Raw genomic sequence first — 18,029 nt, forward strand, 5'->3', positions numbered from 1 at the left:
CAACAGCAACTTTGGGTCAGGTCTTGCTCTCACAGAAATAAATGACAATTTTTTTCGTGTAGAAATTTGAAACTCTACACACTTTCTAAAACACATCTTAAGTACTCTTCTTTGAATTATTTTGAGTTCATTTTTCCAAAGCATTTAGAAAATACCCTTTATTTCCTTGATTATAAAAAATATCCAGCACGCATCTAAAGAAAAATTACCATTAGTTGGAGAAAATATCAACATCACTCCTAGCAAATAGAAATCTATAAATCTAATGAGTAATAACTTAAAAATTTGGTCAGCTGAGAAAATTATTATGATCAGAGAGGAGAGTGTGTCATTCCTGCAGCATAAGGGGAGGAATATACTGATGTTCAGCAGAGCTGTACTGGTTTACTCCAGCCACGGTATCCTACCTGTGTAGTCAGAGCGACTATTTTGCTCTCAATATGCTCAGAACTCCAACTGATATTAGTGGAATTTGCACACAAATCATGAGTGGTAGGAACTCTCTCTGGTTTTCCATCTTTCATGTAAAAACCCTGAGACCTGCATTACTTTACCCAATATTTCAAAAAGTTTAGAAACTTAAACCCTCCCCTGAAAATTGGCTTAAAATATTTATTAAAAAAGTTAAATATTTATTTATACAAATATGATGAGAAAAATCTCATGCAGACTTTTCACATACAGTAACATAATTCAAATCATACTGTGATGGTTTTACAAAATAACTTCTTTTCGGAACTCTGACGGAGAAGTGTTGCTATCGCTTGTGGGCCTGAAAGCACCGTTCACAGTAATTAGAAAGCTATTTCTGAAACTTAGAGTTTTCCTATGGAACATATGCCAAGATTTTCACACTCTTCACTAAGATTAACAATTAATACCTTGTTACTACTACTCAGAGAACTGGACAGAGATGTATGAACACCGGGTAATGAATTCCTGCATACCACCGTACCTCTAAACACTTTATGTTAATGCATAAAGTTGCCGAAGATTGCATTAGATAATTCCCCTAAATGATGAAAATATCTTGAGATTGTTATGGATGGCATCTGCTTCTGCTTAATTACAAATCTGCATTGGATTCATAATTTGTGTATATTACAAGTAATTTGCATAATTAAAACAATTAAGGGATTGACATATCATGGCAATTAGAAATGCATCAAACTCTGGATGTTGTACAAAAGAGAGCTTCAATATGAAACATTAATTCTTTGAGAACAAAATATCCTTCAGATTCCTGCAGAACAACGTTCACAAATTCAATGTATGTTCAATAAACTCCATTTAGAGAAAGTTTTTCTCCGGGATAACCGCTTCCTCGTCAAGCTGTTGCAAGTTTAACCCCGAACGCTTTAGCCTTCATTTGAATTTCTTACTGCAGACACAGCATGGACTTGTGTATTTATTGCCAGTTTCAGGAGGTTTTATCTCATTTTCCGTAGCCTTATCCTGTTTTCTTTGTCCCTCTTTTTAAGAATAAGTATGAACTGATTGAAAAAATGCTCTTGGTCCTTCTTCTTCTGAACAAGCCGAAACCGCTGATCTCTTCCATATTTCTCTGCAAATTCTTTAAACGTGGTTCTACAGAAAAGAGAGACATTTTAAAGCTGCGACTTTGTCAATCTACTCTCAGACTCTTTGACCTGGATCTCATTTAACTTTTCATACAGACACCAAAAACAAGGGGTGTTCCGGGGAACATTTGACGGGAACGTGACGGTAAACCCAGGACAAGGGAGGTGAGACCACGCCACAACTGCCTGAGCTTTGGACTCACGGATCAGCCTGCACTGGTTAACTTCCATTTTTTGGTTTAAAAAATTCTGGGTGATAGCAGACAGGACAATTTTTAATCATTAACACAGTATTTGCTACAGCACAGGTTACTGCAGCTTTAATCTATGCCTGCTGGTCCTTAGGGCCAGTATTTCAATAATTAGAGCAAACTCACCTGTGCCTAACTGCAAACAAATGCACTTTGACTGACAGCAGTGCACGGCACCTTATGAAATACCACCCTAGTTTCTAAATATAGGAAAAAATTAATTGTAACTTTGAGTGATGGCCACTGTGCAATTGAAATCCAAGGGCAGCTTTGCCTGAGGATTTCATCATCAGGCCCAGCAGTTCCCCATGTAAACACGGTATCTGGGACCAGAAACATTCACTGGTTTTCTTGCCTGGACGCTGTTGCTAATCCCAGTACAAGTCCATAGGCCCAGGCTGAGAGCAGCACGGTGGGCACTGGAAAGAACTGGCACCATGATTCACCAAGCAACAAGGGGTTTTTTTTATTTAAACCCCTGGACTTTTTATATTTCCAACGTGCACATCCTTCTAGCAGTGTTTTCTAGCTTAACTTTCTTTTCAGTTGCATTCACAGCACCATGAAAAATGATGGAAAACTGGGGTTAGTGAAGGAGAGGAGAGAAGCGGTGATGCTAGGAAGGGCAGCAGAGTCACAGCCCCGGAGACAACGGTCAGGCAGCAGAGCCCCATCCTGGAGTAGAGTCCCGAGCAACATGGCCTGATCCTGCTTGTATTTAAAATATGAGATAATCAGCCCTGTCAAGCCAGGGAGGCACAGCAGGGATGCTCCGGGCCCCTCGGTTTTCCGTTGGCAATGCCAAGCGTGGCCATTGCCTAGCCGATGCCCACCGCACCACCTCATCCCAGCCCTGGATTTGTCCCCTTACTGTGCTCTGCCGCCTGGATTTTGCAATCCTTATCGCTGGCTGAATCGGCACTCTAAATAATGTGTAGATTTGTAACAGTCACTTGGGGAAAGGCCTGTTCTCTTTTTATTGGGAATATTTTTGATTTATTTATCTCACTGCATATCAAAATCAAGCCAGAGACTACTGCAGGTAGATGATGCTGTGGGCTCACAGCCAGCTCAGCAAATACATCAACAGGTGAAATGTTCTCTGTCCCTTAGGCCAGCACGATGTTGCCCTTGCAGACTGAAAACATCATTGCTGGAACCAGCGCTTAGCTGCTACATTAGCCCAGAATATTCTCAGTTTTGTTGTAAAAAGCTTGTGATAATTATTACTCCTGGAGAGCCTGATGTGTTATTTGTATCTACGTGTCTAGGCAGGTAGTGCTGTATAATTACCTGCATATTTTAGTAGAGAAAACTACAGTTTCTTAGTTCCAACAGTTTAATCGGATTTATAATTTAAACCTTTATTTTCATATAATTTACAAAAGAGAAAGCTCTATCCTAAGCACTGCATTCACCATTGCAGTTTTGGATCCATTACTTAAAAAGCAATGTAGAAAAATAATTATTGCATTGCACGCTTTATTTTAATTTAGTGATATGGCATTAATACTAACTTTGCTAAATTATATTTCTCTTCCATTGAAAAACAAACCTAAATACAGTTTTTCACTAGTTACACCTAATATCAATGAGATTTAACATTCAGGTATTGATTTTATATAACTAATATATATGTGTGTGTGTTCTATAACGACAGCATATATACACATACAAAATAAATGCGTTATGCAAAATATTACACATTCTGAATGAGAGAAAAAAGGGAACAGAGAGAGAGATGGAACGTTCCCTTTTTCAGTAATGCAACAAAATATTGTAAAATATTAGAGAAGAAATGTCAACACAGTGTTGTAACAACGGATGTACCAGCCTGCTGTGAAAAGTACGTTCAGTGTTACGGCATTCTGGGGCTGATAAGCACAGGCTAAATGAGAAAGCTTATCTTAACAAATCTTCATAAGGCAATGCCATACCTTGGTGATAACTTGGATTCTTCAAGGAGCTTTTTAAATTCTTCTTTGGCTAACAACAATTTATTTTTCTTTTCTTTGTACTCTTCTCTGATCCTGGTCTTGACAAACTGTTCAAATATCTTTCCAAGAAAGGGAAACAAGATACAGTATTATTAACAAAGCCTTTATGGTATTTATGCCTGATCAAAGGGCTGTCAATCTCAAAACTGCAGTTCTTATCTGCCCTCAGTATTGGCTGACCCGTACGCAGCTCAACCTGCTTCATGCAGCACTGGTCGTGTGTCCTCACAAAATAAGTATCTGGAAAAAGGTATAATTTGGACAGATAACATCTTCATTCAAACATCGAGTGCAACATAAATCAAAATTTTATGACTTCAGTGTCTTTCTCACATTTTCATGCCTAGAGCATTATTTTTGTGCATCTGTAGAACTGACTGCAGTTATTTAGTTTGGATCTCACATCTTTCCCAACTTGCTGGAATTCCTGAAAATGTCTATAATGCTAAACATCAATATTCTGTAGGTTACCCCCAAAAAAGCCTGAAGACCTTTCAAATCAGTTGTCAAAAAACATGAGCTTACACACGATCCTCTGTACACATACACCCAAAAGCTTTAATGCATTTGGAATGGTTGACAACCTTCCTCTAACAGTATTTGGCAGCTAAACATGCAGCAGGGCACTCAGCATCAGCATTTTTGGGGTCTTGAAAAGGATTTAAGGAGTTTACTATGTCACAGAATTCTGCCAACTGCTTTAAACACATTTTTAATACCAAAAATCTGGCCCTGCTGGTTTCACGCTCTAAAAAGTGTGGCACGCTAAGCTGTTGAATGAAAGGAGCTGCTCCTCAAAATGCTATTAGCTTTCCATATTCACCATCCTTTTCACCACAAATTACATACATTAAATATGATTACTGTGGTTACTACCACAGCTGCTTTCTCATCAGCCATGAGGATGCACAGGTGCAAGTCTACATTTCATGAAAGCTGAAGTAACCAAATTACAACTGGTATTTAGTATGGAATGTGGAAAAGGGTAGAAATAGCACTGGAAAAATAAACATCAAAAAAAGGCCATGAAAGAAGTACTATGGAAAACCTAGGAAATATAAATATGTTATAATGTATGCAATTGCATAAGCTGGGTGTAAGAGGAGATGGAAAAAATGGAACAAATGAAGTAGGTGACACTGTTATTGCTTGCCTTTCTGGTATCAGTGAAGCTATTATGAAGGTAATAAATCAAAATTAACAGATAGCTCATTATTTTAATACAGTTGCTCCTTTACCCTTCATTGTTCCTTACTTAAACATAGTAGCATCTTTCAGCTGTTAATAACCCCTTGGTAAATATTGGTAAGTAAGCAGAGCAAACCACAGATGTTCAATAACAGATCGTTATGTTCCTCGGGCTGTGTAAGGGCACCCCCGGCAGCACAGCCCGCACTCCTGGGAGTCAAACCCACCGCAACACAACTTCAAGTCAAGAGGAAGTTCCCTCAGAGGCTTGCAGATCACAGAATGGTTTGGGTTGGGAGGGATCTTAAAGCCCATCCAGTCCCACCCCCTGCCCTGGGCAGGGACACCTTCCACTAGCCCAGGTTGCCCAAAGCCCCGTCCAACCTGGCCTTGAACCCTTCCAGGGAGGGGGCAGCCACAGCTTCTCGGGGCAACCTGTGCCAGGGCCTCACCACCCTCACAGGGAAGAATTTCTGCCTTAGATCTCATCTAAATCTCCCCTCTTTCAGTTTAAAGCCATTACCCCTTGTCTTATCCCTACCCCCCTGATCAAGAGTCCCTCCCCCCTTTCCTGTAGCCCCTTTCAGTCCTGGGAGGCCGCTCTAAGGTCTCCCTGGAGCCTTCTCTTCTCCAGCTGAACCCCCCCAACTCTCTCAGCCTGTCCTCATAGGGGAGCTGCTCCAGCCCTCTGAGCATCTTCGTGGCCTCCTCTGGCCCTGCTCAAGCAGTCTGTGTCCTTCTGATAATGGTGCCCCCAGAGCTGGGCCCAGTACTCAACACCACAGTCAAAACACTTTCCCTGCCCTTTCCAACCTGTCTGCCTGACCATGGAAAGAAAAAAGTGCTGTACAGCCAGCCATGCTCCAGCACTCACTCCTTCCTTCCTTCTTTCATTCATTCATCACTTTCACCATGAGTCACTTTTCATGTCCAACCCCCTCCAATATAAATTTGCTATTCAGGCCACAGAGTCAGTATCCATGAAGGTAAATGTTTCCATAAACCTAAATAATGTCTTCCACTAATCTGAGTTCCACTTCAAGAAGTACTTTCATTAAATCAGGCACCCTCTCTTGTCCGAGTCTAACTTTCTTCTTAAACTACTTCTTGGAGGAAAATGGGGTCTAATTAAATGGCACTACGTCTAGAAATCTTAACTTCAAGCTTAGTAGCTAAAATATATTACACACCTGGCACGCCCTCCCGAGCTTGCTTGTTTTTTTAACCCTGTTTTGCAGAAGAGCAACTAACAATTGCCCTCTTCCACCTTAGCTCTGAGCCTGTATTACTGTCCCTCTCAGAGCCAACCTCTACCTGACTATGGGTTTCTACCTACAGGACTGCCAGGTACTTGCTTTTCATAACCCTTTCCTTGAGTATTAAATATATCCCACAAATGAGGTCCCCCTCAGCAGTGCTTCAAGCACATTATATTACGTCTATTCATGATGTATTTTTATTATATCATTTCCAAGGCTGATAAAATGAAAGAAGTAATGCATCTTGATGGACTCATCAAGGTCTAGGTTTTGTCCTTGCTGATTCCCTGAAATAAATACAAAACTCCCTGCTCAGTCTCTTGACTAGTAATATTTTCCATTCTAGCAGTTTCTCTTACATTTTCATTCCCATATTTCCTTATTATTTTATTTTGTTTTTTTTCCTTAGGAAAGAAAATATTGGAAAGGGAGTATATGAAGATGTATGTGCCCAGTCCCTCAGTAAATACCTACAGGAAGCTCTCTGGAGAATCACAAGACAATATGGGCCCCAGTGCGATGGAATAGGTATAAGTACATTTTTCATCGTGTTTATTTAAAAAATGGACAAGTCCATATTCAAAATTCTTCCTTCTCCAGGATGACAAAAGACTGGTAAGGAAGAAAAATAACTACAGAATAGAAGTGCTCACCTTCTCTGCAACATCCTTGTGTCTCTCCTAAATTTTTTTAGACTAATCTGCAGCCCTCGGGTCCTTTTACATCCCTAGTGACAATTAATACAAAATAAACAAGGCAGCAAAAGTCCACTTCCCTTTGCAACGCACCAGGAAAACTGAACCCTTTCAAACAGACATCGGCATAGCCACGGTGCTCTATCCCTTTATGTCTAGCAAGTTTGGTTATTGCAAAATATAGCAGTAAATATGGCCAAACTGCTAGAAAATATTCTAAGTAATAAAAATGAAGTAGTCTCTCTACAATATTTAAATAATTCAGCATGGAAACATTACCTTACAGCCGTTTCCCTTTCTATAGCCCAGTTTCCCAGACTCAGTGGGAGTTGTTCCTACAACCCAAGAGACCGTAGCTCATCTCTGTCTGCAAACTCACTTGTCACCACTCGCTTCGCAAAGGAGACAGCACTTCCTTATGAGCAGAGCCTAAATTCTGAGTCTCACTGAAAAACTCAAAAATGAAATTTTAATTTTATGCAATTCTATTTATCCTACCAAGATAACTACTCTGTTACTACGGTTAATCTGGGAGATGTTTGCTGACAGTCAGAAGCTACGCTGGAGGTCATGCTCACCTGTTTACGTTCTTCTGAATTTAGCAGAAGGTAGCGTGGATCAAATACTATTTTGTGTAACTCTTTTTCCCATGTAGAAAATGCTGAGACCTGTGAAGTACACAAACACAGTTGCATTAAGGAATTTTAATAAGGATGTGAAAGAAGGAAATGTTCCAAGGTGAAGCAAAAGATCAGTTCAGAAAGCTAATGAACCCTCTAAAGTATGCCTCAGAGCGGTTGGAAGCTGAATTTTAATCTGTGTCTGGCAATGCTCTGGTCGCCCCCACACCATTAGTATTGATTTGCTCTAGGACATCTCAGTGAGTATCTGGGAGATGCTCCTTCCACATTTTTTTGATGGAAAGAATCTGTAGCAGAAAGGAAAATACCCATTTTATTATCCCCTTTGTACACAAGAGCCTCAATTTCCATTTAAGCATTATCTCAGCATTAACTTCCCTCCTCTCCAAAACTTAAATTATAACCCAAATGAGGCCGTCAACGCATGCACACACTGACGGACTAACACTGACTATCTCCAGAGTACCATGGGTTTGTAGCGAACGTGCCGCTTCCCCCCAACAGCACCATTGTTGCTTCTCCTCCGTTTCGAGGCTTCTCGCCTTTTCCAGTGACTCCAGCTCCCCGGAGCGGGGCCCTGGGTTCCCACCCAAACCCCCTGCATCACTCACATCCCTGCAATCACATGAAATGAGAATATCACGCTCCTACAGAGGTGCCTCCATTTTCTCCGAAACCTCTTTATGGTGAGTGGGCCCTAAAGACCACCACGAACCCGAGCAGGTCCCTCACTTGCCCAGTCCCCTTCACCTGGGGCTTTTACAAAACGACAGTCTGGGAACGTAGGACTGAAATCCCCAGTCTGATTTCGGCACCTTGTACAACATCACTGTTAATTAGCTTGTTAAAGACAACTCCAGAGCAACATAAAATATTCTAATCACTCCATCTAATTACAAAGAAGAGTAAATTCACTAAAAAAATTAAGTATGTGAAGTATAATTAAAATAAGAGTAATTAACACTCAAACAGGAAAGCTCTGAAGAAGCAAAGTGGCCTTCAATAGACTGGGTTTCCTCTTAGAGTGGTTAGAAATTAGAAAATTCAAAGCTGAGGGCAGCTTTCCGGATGCGCAGTGATTCAGCGCTGCCTCCTCCAAACGCCGTCCTCTCGCAGCGTGCGGTTTACCCTCCGTGCCCATGCAGGCGGCCAAGTCCTTAGGTTTGGGGTTTTCTGCCCTCAGAAGGATAAGCAGCAGGAATCCTTTTATTCAGGGTGTCTTTTATACTCTCTCTTGGACATCAGCTTTGCTCCCAGTACAAAGGCCGGTTTGAATTTAAAGCTAGTTAAGCTCAGGTTCATTTTTCGTATAATCTTTCCTGTTTATGACTTTTTATTTAGTAATTACTACATTTCACATACTGTGGACATACACCTAAAATAAATGTTGGCTACTGATATTTATAATTTAATTCTAGCTACACATCATACTCTCTTCAGGATACTCATTTTTATACGCAAATGCATATAAAATATTAAAATTCTGACTAATCTCCCAACACATATAGTGGTCTTCTTCCCTACTATGGGACATTCAACCAGGGAACACATGCAATGGAGATGGTGGGGGTGACATCACTTCTTAGAATAAATAAAGACTTCTGTGGCCTGGTATCTCCACAGAAGAAAAGGAGAAGAGAGATCTGAGCTTGTCGTGGGTTTCCAGTTCTCAACTCCTGCCTTTAACCAGAGTGCAAAGTACAGGGAAAAAACTCACAAAAATTCAACGTATCGAGCTTGAGCAGTATGTTTAAAAGTGAAAGGACATCTATCTGAATAGCTGATGCTATTTTTAATTCACTCTAGAAGCCCAGCATCGATGGTTGGTTGAGATTTTGGCTTTGACTAAAAGATTTATAAGAACAGAAAGGCAAAGTGCCTGATATTTTCAGTGGATGCATTTGTCTTCATCCGCAGAGGATTCCCAGCTTTCAGGAGATGTTGTTCTGGCAGACAAGCTACTGAAACACACCAAAACCAGCAAGAAGGATGCAGTGGCGAAGGGCTTAGAGGAGGCACCTGGGTCAGCAGCAGCAAGGGCCACCCCGCACCCCAGCCAGGAGCCCCCTTCCCTGTGTCCTCAACTGACCAACAACCCCCATTAGAAGACAGTGAAAACTGGGATTCAGTGGCTTGTCCTTAAAGAAAGGGGCTCTTTGGGTCTGTCTGAAAAACAGGCTGGGGGAAAAAATACAACAAAAACCCCTGTTTATTTGGGTTTTTTAGTTTATTCCTTAGGATAATGCTGAGGCTGCAAGAATTGTTTTGAGGTGGGAAGGTGGGGGTTAGGACCCCTCAAACACCCTTTTTCTCCCCAGTATTAAGAAGGTAAAACCTTGAGAAAAAAATACCCTTTGGAATCCTTTAAAAAAGTCTTGTTTCACTGATGGCATCCCAGCGAAGAGAAGACTTTCCTAGAAATACAGACTATAGAACATGGCTACTTTGATGCCACGGCTGTGAGGGAGACAGGAAGAGGCTTGAATTTTCCCCTTCCCCTCAGGATTTTGTGGAAACTTTTAAACTTCCAGGAGGATATCAGAGAATAGTGCCACTGTCTTGGAGCTACACAAAAAATCAAATATATTTTTAAAATGTTACAATAAATATACTTCTGTTGATATAATTTATGTAGGAAGATTCAGAACTGTGCTGAAGAACTCCATCGAGTGCAAGCTTCTTGTAATGCCATCAAGTAACTTCCTGAGAAATAACAACATGATGAGAAAATGGCAAGAGACATTCATTAAATAATCAGTTTAAAATAACACTAATGGTCTTGCTGCATTTCAAGCAATGCCAACGTGCTGGTGCTAACCAGCGGCTTGTCTGGACATTTAAAACGCTCAGGGTGAAAGCAAAGTAACCTATTGTCTATATATTTTTAAATAATAGCAAAACCAAACAGTAAACCCTGAATTTCTTATGAGCAAGTCCGACTCCTACACTGGAAACACCTGAGGAATCCTATTAGAGAACTGCCCAACTACTTTCAAATGTTGACTTATTGCCCCCTGACTTAAAATATGCCAGCAGAAGTCTTCAACCAGCATTCATTTATGGCACTTCTGCATTTCTTAAGCATAAATAACTAAATGTATTAATAAAGCAGGTCTGGCATGGAGATAATTTACTGCTGAGCTTCTGAAGCTGTAATAAGCTCTAATTATCCACCTTTAAAGTCTGCTGATTACTAGTGATAAATTTTATAGGCTTTACTGCCTAACAATAGACACCTTGGTTTTTTTTATTTACAGAACTTGCATGAACTTCTATAGAATACATATTTGTGGAGTGTTGGAAGGAGGTATAAAATCTGCATAACGCTGCTCCATTATACACCCATTTACATGTGTAGAATTAGGACCTAAACCTGGTATGCTTATTAATTCCATTCACAGCCAAAATCATCAGTCCTCTGGAAGAAGGGACCCTGTGAGCTGAACTTTTCTGGAGTTGATTTTATGTTTATAAATAACGGTATCCAAAATTCCTCACATTGACGGTCATCTTTATGCGGCCAGCTCAACACAGGTGTCTAAGCGCTACCACAGAAAACAAAAATCAGGTTGAAGCTCTTTACAAAATCAGTCACTGGATGCTATTACACCATCTGTAATTCATATTTCACATTGAGGCTCATAACGCTGATGGCTTCTGTCTGCAAATTGAATTTATGTTCCATCCATCCCCTCATAATCTTGATTAGGTCATGGTAAAATGGCCACAGTGACTCGGAGCCCTCCCGTAACCTGTATGCCAGGTCTGCGCTGGCCCTGGCACGGGAGGGAATGGTGCTCCAGGTGCTCTCGCCTCGGCTGGCTGCGGAGGGGCCACCTCTCCTTGGCTCTGACTAGCCCAAAGCCCCGAGCTCCTGCACCTCAGACGGAACCACCGCATCTTCCCAAGGAAGTCCAAGGGTGGTCAGGGAGGTCCGGGGAAAAGGGCAGGTTTCTTTTTAACCCTCCTGAGACTCCAGTACGTCCTTTCCTAACAGACTGGGCAGACTTCAGATGGCCAGGAAGTGAATTTGTCTTCCCACTGCTGGGATCATTGGAGTCTGTGGTGATGAGACCTCTCCCATGACAAAAAAAAAAAGCAAAGAGCTTGCCAGGAACGTTTCTGAGCCTGGTGTTATCTTTCAGGTGATACACACAACACATCTTTCGTCCTTTGTTCATCATGTGCTGAAGACTTCTGGGGGGTCCGTGTGGGACTCCCAGGATGGCGTGTGGCTATGGTCCCCATGCCCAGCTGAGCCACTGGTCTGTGCTGGAGGAGCTACCACCCCCAGGGTATCTTTGGGTCTGTCTACAGGAATTTGTTTGGAACCGCAGCTGCAAAGTGCTGAAGTTCTGCACAGCGTGAAGAAAAGTCACAGGAAAGTACCACAAAGCCACATGGTTAATAGACAGAAAACCCCCTCTCAATAATTCTCCCTTTGACTGCTGAGTCATAGCTGTGAAATGATTCCTGTAGTGGTCCTAGATGAAGCCCTATTTTCACAAATGAGATCTGTCAAAGAAAGCACACGCATTTCTTACCCCTCTCTCCAGAAGCATGTCTCGGAAATGAGTGATGCGCTCTTCTAGGGAAGGCGTGATCTGAGGTGCTGATGTTTCCTCATTTCTCTCCTCCGTTTCAGCCTTCCCCTGCTCAGCAGCTTGGGAATCTTCTGTTCTTTAACAAGATAGAAAATAGTTCAGTAACCGCCAACTTGGGAGGGGATTTTTAACCCTCTCTAGAAAACCCTCCAGGACGGCAGGATCTCCTCGTGTGCACGGAGCAGCCAGGGCACGGACGCCAACAGCTGAGAAGTTGACCCAAACCTGCAGCTCGTTATTAAAGCGTGGGGCTTGGGGGCCCTGCCAAGGGACCTCCAACAGCTCGTTACAGAGAAGGATGGGCTATCGGTGTGATCAAAGAGGAACTCAGCAGCGAAACGCCACGCTGTATTTTAAGCTACAGAAAAGTGACAGCTTTATATAAAATTTGTCAAGGAGTGGAGACTTTAAAGGAGTGACTGAAGAGACTGATCTTGGTTTATTTGTCTTTCCTCTGGTTTTGTGCCCCCAAACTTGAAAGTCAACACTAATCTTCATTTTATGTTCCCATGCACCCCATGAGCTCACTCCTAAGGGAAGTAATCCGGCAACGCACCGCATGCCCAAACCTGCCAATAAAGCACCAGCGAAGAACCTGCCCTTTGTCAGTGCCAGAAGGTCTATATTTATCCTGACAGCCGTTCTCCAAGATTGCATCTGATTAGAATAAATAGGTGTTTCTGAGAAAATACTTACTAGTTATTGCCTGAGTCCCTTTGCCTACAAGACCCCCTGGATAACGGCACAGACGTAGCACTGCTGTGCTCATTTCAGGAAAGGGCAGTTTACTGCAAGTTTTAACCATAAAGCAGCAGCAGGACACGAGGGATGCTCTCCTCAGGTGCAATCCTACATCATCGGTGGCACCACTGGAGCCGAAGTGCTTCACACCAGATAATCATCTGCATAATTTTATCAGAGTTAGAGACCATTAGCATCAGCGCTGGAAGTGAACACCTATTTCCCCACTGTTCAGAGGGCTGAAGATCTGCCCCTGTGGGCCCTCAGCATCTGCAGGGAGAGGTTAATTAGATGGAAACCAGAAAGGTAGGAAGGACTCTGCTCCACAAGGGTGATGGGATTTGAGATGGGGTACAAAACCCCTGACTTCACAGAATGCTAGAGTGGTTTGGGTTGGGAGGGACCTTAAAGATCATCTAGTTCCAACCCTGCTGCTGTGGGCACGGACACCTTCCACTAGATGCCTTCCACTTCAGAGAAGTTGGCCAACTCAGTCCTCAAAATTAGACTTGTGCTCTGGGTCCATCCTGCTGTTTCTTAATGCTTTGAGCAATCAGTGAGTTCAGTACAAGTTAAGGCTCTTACTGGAAAGATCAGGAGTCTTACAACAATCACAAGGTTCAAGTGAGGATAATGAAAGTAAGGCGATTTGATTCTTAGCCTCCTACTAGGCATGACTGGATTTTCTACTGATGCTATTTTCACCACTACAGAATAATAGTTTGAAATTTCAACAGGAAAACACTTTTTTATTTCCGAGCAAATGAATTAGATCAGTATGAAATGTGAGCTCTAGCGTATTATCTTCCTTCTACAAATAATTACATTACACTTACATTTATCCTAAAATGATGCTGTAGTACTAGTGATTTGAGAGATATCAAGGTGTTCTTCGCAGAGTGACAGTGACTTTTATATCACAATAGCAAATTTTACTCTGTGACATGATCCATGAAAAGCCCAATCCAATTTCTGGTACACACAAAGAGCTTTTCCAAGCCAAAACTGAGAGAAATACAGTACACGACTCCATCAGCCAAGCACCTGAAGAGCCCCTCTTTCCCTCAGTCCTCCTTACACAATTGAAAATGATGCTACAAATCACAGGGACTTTTTTCTCATGCCAAAAATTATAATAAAGAATACAATTTTCTTTAGCTAGTAACACAATAATCTGCACAACAAACGTGACTTCCTACTCAGATGGACACATACGGGCAGCCTCCTAACACAGTCTTGGAAGCCTGCAAATCTCAAAATGGATAGGGTGGCAAGACATTTTTGCATAACTGTGTTACCCACTGAAAGAAGAAGAGGCAATGGGCACAAACTGAAATACTGAAAAACTGAAAGGGAAATCCATCTAAACATAAGGAAAAGGTTTTTTACTGCGAGGCTGGTCAGAGCCTGGGGCAGGCTGCCTGGGGAGGCTTGTGGGGCTCCATCCTGGGAGATGCTCAACCCTCCTGGGACAGGTCCCTGAGCAACCTGCAGGGAGCAGGTGGGACTGAGACCTCTGTAAAGAAAACCCAGAAAACCTACATTTCTCTGAAGACTGCTTTTCTTTTGTAGAGAGTACAAGCAGAGCATTGCCTGAGTAAGGATTTGCCGTCAGTATTTTTAAGCACTTTCATTATACCCCAAGGAAATGTAAATAGAAGTGCAAGAGCAGGTTGTGGAGCCCAGATGCAGGTTCTGGCTGGAAGCACTGGACAGAGGTTGTGCAAACATCCACAGGAGACAGAGGGGAGTGCTGATGTCTTCTGCAGCCAGCCTCGGGCCAGGTCCTCTGCCAGCTCTGCCACCAAAGCAAACAGTGGGAGAAGCCAAATAGCAGATCTGTTCTTACCTGAAACCTTGGAAGCACGTAACACCTCCTCTTTTAGTTATGCTTAACCAAGAAAAAATGTTGACGTTGCAAAAATAAGTGAATAATGGCTGTGCGGGGGTAAAAAGGGGGTTCAATTTCCCGTTCTGCTGCAGATGCCAAGTGCAGGGCTGTGAATGTCCACCTACAACCTGCCTTTGGCTTGCAGCGCATCGCTGTGTGCGCCGAGCCCTGCCTGGGGCAGGAACCTGCCGAGCCACGGGCAGCGGTGCCTGCTGGTAAGTGTAGGAAAACCCTCGCTGTCTTCACAGGCAATTATATTCACAGGATATGACAGCAATAGAAATAGTTTTTCTGTCTGCCTGTCCTGGTTTTGGCGGGGATAAAGCTAATTGTTCTTTTTTTCCTTCCTTCTCAGTAGCTAGAATGGCGCTGTGTTTTGGATTTAGTGTGGGGTTTCATGTGAGAAGGACGTTGATAATACACTGATGTTTTTAGTTGTTGCCAAGAAATCCAGGGCTTCTCCACCCCCCATGTCCTGCCCATGCGCAGGTACACGAGAAGCTGGGGGGAGCACAGGCAAAACAACGGACCCAAACTGGCCAGTGGAATATTCCAGATCATACAGCGTCACACGCAGTGGACAGAGGAGGGTTGATGGGGAAGCTCACTCGGGTTTTTGGGGTGGTGGTTTCAGGATTCTCTCTCCTCTGGGATCACTAGGGCTGGGCATCCGTCAGCGGATGATGAGCAATCACATTGTGCATTACTCATTTGTATTTTCTATTATTACTATTATCATTATTATTTTAATTTTATTTTATTTCAGTTATTAAATTGTTTTTATCTCAACCTACGAGTCTCCCTACCCTTACCCCTCCACCCCAGGGTGCTGGAGGGTGAGCCAGCGGCTGCGTGGTGTTGGGCTGTCGGCCGGGTTTAAACCACAACACCGTCCAGCACCAAAATTAAAATTTGCTTAGTTTTCTGTAAAGACAAATCTTTTTTCACCTCTAGATTCAGTCTGGAGTGAGCAGCACTTCGTCCATTCCAAAATAAAACAAAGCAGAAGAAACCAAGTCAGATTTGGACCTTACACGTGCAATTTGGAAGACAAAAAGCTGGTGATGTGTATCCTCTTATCCAAAGCTCAGAGCTTAACCAGCACTTTAGTAGACTTTACATCTTGAGAATTCCCCTTTTGCTGTTTATGGCATGGAGTAACTCGGCTGCTTTTCTGACAAGGAATTACAGGCCACAGTTTTTAAATCCATCCTGCTTTTGGCTGCCTAATTCAGACACACACAGATGTAGGCAGCTGAGACCCACAGCACTTAGAAACAACAATATCAGTTCCAAACACTGCTGGCAGCAGCGATTCCAACTGCTGGGCAAACAACCATTACCAGGTCTCAGCTGCAGAGATGGGAGGTTGCCACTGCTGTGGATTCCCAGCTGGGATGGCAGCACGCAATCTCCAGTGGGATGTCTCAATCCCATTAACGACAACAATCTTAGTATAGCAGAAGAGTTTATACGTGATTTTTATCCTGAGGATAACTAAATTCTAGTTTGAAATGAAAATCCGACAATATTTTACTTTTTTATGTCATGAAGTGTTAGCTAAGGTCTAATATTAATACATTTAAACAAGCACTAAGACTGCATTTCTTTAGTAAAAGGTCAGTATTTTAAAGATCCATCCGTGAACCTCTATATTCTGCCACTGTTTCAGGGTACAAAGCAAAATGTCAGGAAATCTTTGCATGTTATAAAAGAGAATTTAGAATTCAAAACAGCTGTAGAAATCATGTAGCAGTTTGGGGAGGTATGTTCTGCTGACAGAAAAATGAACACTTCATGGCTTTTTGGTGACAGGTCGAACTTCTGGGGAATTGAGATCATCACAACGAAGTCTGAGAAAATGCTATGTTGTCAAGCCAAATCTCACTGGTTTCTTATGTGAATGTTGCCCTTGAGTTTCATAGGACTAATTGCCTCTGAGAATTGGTTCCTCCTCATCTAAACATCTATTTTAGAAGTTAAACAAAGGTAGAACTTAAGATAGGTTCTCAGAGCTTTGGCTATCCTCTCAATGAATATCTTGCCACAAATCTCAAGTATGATAAAAGCTCTATTATTTGTTAGCCCATAGGAATATATATCACAGTATAAAGACACACGATGACATAAACAGCAGGTGATACACATTCATTATCATGTGTTATTTGACTTTTGTGGCGTACAGTCACAGCTGAGAGGAGTCTGTTGCCTCCAACTCAGAGGACCTTCTCCAGACCCAGAGGATGCCTTCCCATCCCAGGAATGCTCTTTTCTGCCGAGACGCCTTGGCAGCACCGGCGGACATGCTGCCCACGCTGCAGCAGATGCTGCTGGCAGCCGGAGGGGCTCGCCACCATGCTGCAGGATTGCAGACGTGATTTTAGCTGGATGGCTGCATGATTTATGCATGTACGTGTAGATAGCTGTAGCTATGTATGTGTAAATATGTATCACAAGAAAGATGCTACAATGCTTTAAGGCAGGAGAGTCAGGCAGCAGCTCTGTAATGGGCTGAGATGCTCAGCCTGAACTGTATTTACCTATGTGCTTTGGGGAGAAAAATAATTTATATGAAAATGCATTTCTGCAAGTAAATAAAAATAATAAAAGATAAATTCTGCGAATATATAAAGTGATGGTCCATATTTGGGTCCTAATAATTTTGACAATGGCCTTTTGAGTGTAAAGAGAATAACCCGAAGATAGTCTTTCAAAAGTAAGTCATGGAACTCCTATGAAGATGAGACAATATTCCTTATTCTCAAGCAGCCGGTGAAAGAGGCAGTGTCTGACCTTCCGACACACCGCGCAGGAAGCCCAAGCCTACTTTGATACAGCAATCTTTGAATAAGTGCATTTTTCTAGAGCTTATGAACAAGCTTCTGGGGTTTTAGAATTCCATTTATGTACATTAATGGAAAGACATTTTCACATTTTCTCAACAAATCACTAAAGAGAATCACCTTAATAGCACATGGAAAACATCCACTTCTATACACAGGTCATAATACTGGCCCATTATTGTCAGACCCACAGACGTCAGTAGAAGTATTCTTAAATATTTTATACTAGATATAAACTTTTATACTGTTTATGAATACTAATTACTATGTAAACAGTAAAGGTACATATTTAGTAAATATAAAGTCTAAATACATTCTTTTATACCAAGCATTACATGC

General features: G+C 42.1%; 1 protein-coding gene across 2 annotated transcripts in view; it reads right to left on the bottom strand.

Annotated features, from left to right (window-relative positions):
* Nucleotides 1-598: 598 nt before the first annotated feature.
* Nucleotides 599-18,029, bottom strand: part of TCERG1L (transcription elongation regulator 1 like) — a 97,227-nt gene continuing 79,796 nt past the window's right edge. For both annotated transcript variants that reach the window (XM_074875564.1, XM_074875563.1), the window contains exons 10-13: nucleotides 12,156-12,291; nucleotides 7,549-7,638; nucleotides 3,769-3,887; nucleotides 599-1,587 (exon numbers count right to left, since the gene is read on the bottom strand). In XM_074875564.1, coding sequence (XP_074731665.1) covers nucleotides 1,431-1,587; nucleotides 3,769-3,887; nucleotides 7,549-7,638; nucleotides 12,156-12,291 — 502 coding nt within the window. In that variant the 3' untranslated portion in view covers nucleotides 599-1,430. The remainder of the gene's footprint in view (nucleotides 1,588-3,768; nucleotides 3,888-7,548; nucleotides 7,639-12,155; nucleotides 12,292-18,029) is intronic.

The sequence above is a fragment of the Strix uralensis genome, chromosome 7 (genome assembly GCF_047716275.1).
Source record: "Strix uralensis isolate ZFMK-TIS-50842 chromosome 7, bStrUra1, whole genome shotgun sequence".
Lineage (NCBI taxonomy): Eukaryota > Metazoa > Chordata > Aves > Strigiformes > Strigidae > Strix > Strix uralensis.